Source organism: Propithecus coquereli, unplaced genomic scaffold (assembly GCF_000956105.1).
Source record: "Propithecus coquereli isolate 6110/MARCELLA unplaced genomic scaffold, Pcoq_1.0 Scaffold63, whole genome shotgun sequence".
In the NCBI taxonomy this organism is placed as follows: Eukaryota; Metazoa; Chordata; class Mammalia; order Primates; family Indriidae; genus Propithecus; species Propithecus coquereli.
In genome coordinates, this window is record NW_012152285.1 from 4981595 (window position 1) to 4988121 (window position 6527).

Sequence of the window (6527 nt, forward strand, 5' to 3'; positions counted from 1 at the left end):
TGTCACAAATACCCCTTTAGTTGCCAAAACTGAGCATGTGTTTGGAATCAAAGCAGAGACAGCCTTCTCTTTCTAAGTTTCATTTTTACCCTGTGAGTTTCACTGGAACTCTATTGAGGTTGTGACAAAGTATCTGGGACTACCTCCCACATATGAGCACCGTGCTTGTCTGAGAAGCCCGAGGACTCTGTGGTCAAACCTTGGAGGAGCCTCCCAGCCTGAAGCAAAGCATCATGGTGCACCTGCTGTCCCACAGCACCGTGAGGTAAAGGCTTTCTCTGTTTTGCTGATCTTATTTCTGGGCATTTTGAAATTCCAAAACTTTCCTTAAGGACCGGTTCCGTAGTGGGCATCCTCCTAAAGGACCTGTTCCACTCGTGGTTCTGACCCTGAGGGGCACCTTCAACCTGGTAACGGAGGGAAGTTTAATAAGGGAGCTATTTAATATGTTATGGGCGTAGTTTAGGGAAATTAATAGGAGAAGGTACTGGACAGGGGCGTGGTGTGACAATAGTGGTAACATGACAATCCTAGGCCTGCAGGGGCAAGAAGAGGGAGCAGTGACCAGGCTTGGGGAGACCCCTAGCTGTAGCTGCAGGGGAGGGGCTTCTCGAGAGGTCTTTGGTGAAAAACTCAACCACTGACAACCCAAAGCAGAGCCCAGTGGACGCTTAGGAATTAATAGCATGGCCTTCACCTCCTCCTGTGCTCTGATGATGTCATTCTCATAGCACTTTCTAAGGGAGGGACAATTACTCAGGGGATACTTACCGACTATTCGCCAGAGCCTAGAGGGGAGACTGGCCTGGGGCCCAGTCAGAGCAAGAGGATTTAGAGACTTTCAGGCATCCAGGGGGGAAGGGGAAGCCATTTTTGATCTGATAATTCAGTTAAATTCAGGTGGGAAAGAGAAGAAGCTATTGTCGCAGATGGCCATTTCTCTGTTCTTTTTGATATCAAGTCAAATTTTGTGATTACTGTGAAACTATGAAATTGTGATTACTATGAAATTTACTTTTCACTAAATCAACCGTTTTCAAAGTGTGGTCCCCTGGCCAGCAGCAGCATCACCTGAGAACTTGTTAGAAAATGCAGATTCTCAGGTCCTGCCCTACACCTGCTTGCTCAAAAACTCTAGGGTGGGGCCCATCAATCTGTGTGTTATACGTCTTTCAGGTAATCACGTTGTATGCTAAAATCTGAAAAACTACTCTACTAGATGGTAGAAAATAAGAAACTTTATCAGGGTTGTTATGTGTTTGTTCTAGAAAATATATACTCCTTTTTTTTCCTAGTTTGGTTAGAACTGGAAAACTGCAGAAAATATTTTCTGCTCAAAAGCATTCTGATGGACTCAAGTTCCGCCATAGGATGTTGCAGTCAGTGAGAAAAGACGAGCTTGTAGAAAAAGGGGTCCCTTCTCCAGGATAGGATCCCTTCTCCAGGAAACATCTATACCTGTCCTGGGAAGAAATTGCAAGTGAGGGATTGCAAAGAAATTTACCATAAGAGTCCCTAAGTCTCTCTTTTTACTATAATGAGTTCCTGGTCATTAAATGATGTTAGCTGTGTCTGTATTTGTGGAGGTGACAGAAAGCAAGCCTTCTCTCACCAACTTTGGTAACTAGGCTACCTAGTTTGAGGTTTGGCAATGTCCTGTGCTTATGTTTCTAGAACTTCCTGACCTGCGGCAGCCTAAAGGGGCTCTGGACTATCCCGGACTGAGTAAAGCCCACATCAAAATACTCCTGATCCCAGTGGATCTCTTCCTATGTCTCACAAATATACTGGCAGGGCCAGAGGTACCTGAGATAGGGGTACATAGTTAGAAAGCCTAGAATGGCCTGTCCCCGAATATTCCAGTGGCTCTAGAGTAATGGCTGTCTGTGTGGATGATTTTCCCTGGCAGTGTCTGTTGTCATCATACCATGAGCTGCAGTGGACACAAGTGGAGCGTTTGGGTCATCTTCTTTAAGGATGGTGACTATTTTCAGTTTTCAGTGAGCATGCTTAGACACAATATTGATTTTACTCACTCCTGATCCCACCCCCAACATACCCCCCCCACACACACACAGGTTGGGTAATATTCCTGGGCCACAGCTGGGTGGTGAAAAGGAAGGTTTCTGGAGCTCCTCACCTCGGCAGTCAACCATGCAATCCTGCCCAAAGCAAGAACAGATTCAGTGTCAGGGTATCATGTTCCGTGAACTCAGACCTGGGGAGGATGGTTTGGGAGTGTGCACAGGAATGCACTCAAGGAAGATCTAAGCATAACGGGGAGTTTCTGAGGTGGAGACCCTGGGGAAAATGAGAGGGTCGCACTGAGCCACCAGCTATGCTTACAGAGGCAGTAGTAAGTCCGAGTATCCTCTGCCCACCTGGGTAGTATTATCCATCACTGTGTGAATTTTCTCTTCCCCTTTATTTTCAAAAGAGAATGTTTCATAGTCTTTTGTGTGTGTGTGTGTGTGTGTGTGTGTGTGTGTGTGATTTATACAAAAATTGTTTTTTTTTTTTTTTTGAGACAGAGTCTCACTCTGTTGCCCTGGCTAGAGTGCCGTGGCATCAGCCTAGCTCACAGCAACCTCACACTCCTGGGCTCAAGCGATCCTACTGCCTCAGCCTCCCGAGTAGCTGGGACTACAGGCGTGCACCACCATGTCCGGCTAATTTTTTATACATATATTTTTAGGTGGCTGATTAATTTCTTTCTATTTTTAGTAGAGACGGGGTCTCGCTCTTGCTCAGGCTGGTCTCGAACTCCTGAGCTCAAATAATCCGCCCGCCTCGGCCTCCCAGAGTGCTAGGATTACAGGCGTGAGCCACCGCGCCCAGTCTCAAAAATTGGTTTTTGCTATACATTGTCATACATAGAGTTAAATAAAATTTCATAAGGGTCCTCACTGGGATTTTCCTTGGGCCTAATGGGTAGAAAGCATGGCAAGTACAGAAGATGGGGTAATTAGTTGAGAATATGTAGGCAGATACACCTACATATGATACAAGAACCATTTTTTCAACTATTAGAGACAAATTTCTTTTTCTTCCCTCATATTCTTATAGGAGGACTAGGACTTTAGCTCCACTTCATTGGAAGATGAAATATTGGAGAGAAAACTCCTAGTCCCACTGATCCTGTATTATTCTCCCTTCCCCATGGGTAACTGAGAGATTACTGTAATTCTTAAGATTTTGAATACCTGTCTTATTCTAGGCTGCAGGGTTACCTAACGTCAGGGTCACTGAATTACAAAAGTGGCATTTGCTACTTCCTCAAATAACACATCTGACCTCATGCAATGTTCACTCACCCCCCCTATTTTCTGTCCCCATGCAGTAAGCCTGCCACTGTGGGGGGTTCTACCCATTTTCAACCTCTCTGTTTAGGATTGGTTGAGCGAGTTCATACAAGCAAAGGAGGTAGGAGGTAGGATGCCCTACCACGTCCTCCAACCCAGCTTAAGCATCTAGGGAGCCCATCATTTGAAACTGTATTCGGCTCTCATATTTTACTCAGAACCCTTCATGGGAGGAGAGAAAACCAAAATATGTTTATATGTTGGGAACATGGAAAAGAGTAAGAAATCCATCCTTCTGTGCACCCTCTCTCCACATTTCTTCTGACAGTATTAGTCCTATACTATGATGTTGGGAAGAAATAGACGGGGGGGAGAAGGGTTTTACAGTGTGGAGGGTGGTGCTGAAGTTGTTATGGTAATAGCAGATTTAATCTCTTTTGACTTGGCTTTTAGACGTCACTTACCCTATCTGTTGGCACCAAGAAATGATTAACATTTCATCAGGATTTTTATGCCAACCTGCTCTTGTCCTAATGACATGACTATGGCACCCAGTGAGGCAACAGATAATGGAAACAGGGATACTAGGAGGGAGAATATTTGACTATTGGAAGTGCTAATTTCATTTTCAGTAAACTGAATACTCCTAAAAAACAGAATTAGTTGCTGTCTATTTTTACAGTGAAGAATCTAATGAAAACCTCATGAAGGACAACCTAGTTCAGTTGAGATGTCAGTTCACATGGAGTTATTAACTGAAGACTCTAAAATGCCTGTTTTCTGTTAGAAAACATAGTCTTGGACCAGATTGAGTTCCTAGACAGGAAAAGGGTGCTGAATTTTGTCAAATGCTTTTTCTGCATCAATTGAGATGTCATGTGATTTCTTTCCCATTATTCTATTAATGTGGTATATTACATTGATTGATTTTTGTACATAGAACTATTCTTTTGTATGATATTCTCTATTTATATGACATTCTTGAAATGACAAAATTACAGAGATGCAGAACAAATTAGAACAAATTAGTGGTTACCAAGGGCTAGGGATGTTTAGGGGGTGCAGGTGAGGAGGTGACAGGTGTGACCCTAAAGGGTTAGCATGAGGGAGATGTGATGGTGACAGAGTAATTCTGTAGCTTGATTAAGGCGGTGGTTCCATGAGTTCACTCATGTGAAAAAATGACCCAGAACTGTACACACACATTGTTGTTATACCACTAAAATCCAAGGACAAGCACTAAAATACAAAGTGTTGTATCCAGCTTTTTTCTTTTGGCTGTTCCTCGCCTAACAAAGAATCTGCTTTTGTTTCCGCAGTCGGAATGCTGATGATCATCCGGTCAAGGGTAACCTGGTTCAGCTGAGGTGTCACTTCACGTGGGGGCTGCAAATTAAAGACTCTGAAATGCCTGATTTAGAAAACAGGGTCTTGGACCAGATTGAGTTCCTAGACAGCAAATACAATGTGGGAATACACAACCTACTGGCCTATGTGAAACACCTGAAGGGCCAGGATGAGGAAGCCCTGGAGAGCTTGAAAGAGGCTGAAGGCTTAATCCAGAGAGAGCATGCTGGCCAATCAGACGCAAGAAGTGTGGTGACCTGGGGCAACTTTGCCTGGGTGTATTACCACATGGGCAGACTGGCAGAAGTCCAGACTCACCTGGACAAGGTGGAGGACACTTGCAAGAAGTTTGCAAATCTCTTCCGCTATAGAATGGAATGTCCTGAGATGGACTGTGAGGAAGGATGGGCCCTGCTGAAGTGTGGAGGAAAGAATTATGAACGGGCCAAGGCCTGCTTTGAAAAGGCTCTGGAAGTGCACCCCGAAAACCCTGAGTTCAACACCGGGTATGCAATCACTGCCTATCGCCTGGATGGCTTTAAATCAGCAATAAAAGGTCACAAGGGGTTTTCTTTGCACCCCCTAAGGCTGTCAGGCTAAATCCAGAGGATGCATATATTAAGATTTTCCTTACCCTGAAGCTTCAGGATGAAGGACAGGAAGATGAGGGAGAAAGGTACATCGAAGAAGCTCTGGACATCATGTCCTCACGGACCTATGTCTTTCGATATGCGGCCAAGTTTTACCGAAGAAGAGGCTCTCCAGATAAAGCTCTTCAGCTCTTAAAAATGGCCTTACAGACAACACCCACTTCTGCCTTCCTACATCATCAGATAGGGCTTTGGCACAGGGCACAAATGATCGGAATACAGACAGCTACAGACATGAAGCCTAGAGGGCAGGATAAAGAAAAGGTAGACAGACTTGTTCAATTGGCTGTACATGAATTTGAAAAAACTTTAACACTAAAGCCCACATTTGATTTGTCTTACATTGACCTGGCTGAAATGTATGTAGAAAGAGGGCACCATGAAAAGGCTGAGGACACTTTTCAGAAAGTGTTATGCATGACAATCATTGATGATTACATACAGCAAGAGATTCATTACCGCTACGGCCGTTTCCAAGAGTATCACAGGAAATCTGAAGATAAAGAAATCACCCATTATTTAAAAGGTCTGAAAACAGAAAAAATGTCCGATGCAAGGGAAAAAATTCTCAATGTTTTAGAGAAATTGGCTAAAAGATGCATTGACTGCAATGTACATGTTGTGGAAAGTTTCAGCCCCCTTGGTCTAGTCCACAAATTGAAAGCGGACGTGAGTGACGCCCTGCTGTGCTACGAGAGGGCCCTGAGGCTGGCTGCTGACCTAAACCCTATGTTTTGAACAGAGGCCACCACCACTCGTTTAATGTTCCCATACTAAATATAACAACTGTGAAATTAAATAATTCAAACTTGAAGCTGTTGGAATTTTAAGTTATTCCGAGCCTCGAGAGGAATGTGGCTATGTGGCCTGAATCACATAGCGTGCAGCTGCAACCTCTGCTGTGTCCCCTAAATGATTAGGAAAGTCTTTGTGGCACCAGAGATAAGATCCCCTCAGATCATCACCCCTCCTCATGGAATGTTAAAGCAGTCTTCCTTGGAATATAAAGAGCTGTAACCAATCAAATCGCTATAACGTGCACTGACCTTGAATGAAAAATGTTGCAGCCCTGTTAACTGTCTATATAAGTGAAACCTTAACTTCCCCACTTTGGAATGCTGCCCCAGTCCATTTGGAGTCTGCGTTTCTGGGTATCTGTCCTCAAGCTTTGCACTCAAATAAACTGTGTACTTAGTCATATTTTCTGAATCACATTATTTCAGGTCGA

The 6527-nt window shown here is 44.0% G+C and overlaps 1 protein-coding gene across 1 annotated transcript; it reads left to right on the forward strand.

Annotated features, from left to right (window-relative positions):
- The first annotated feature begins 233 nt into the window (after positions 1-233).
- IFIT1B (interferon-induced protein with tetratricopeptide repeats 1B) lies at positions 234-6037 on the forward strand. The gene is given in 3 exon segments (XM_012659659.1): positions 234-265; positions 4622-5232; positions 5235-6037. Coding segments are annotated over 3 exon segments (1446 nt in total).
- The last annotated feature ends 490 nt before the right edge of the window (positions 6038-6527 follow it).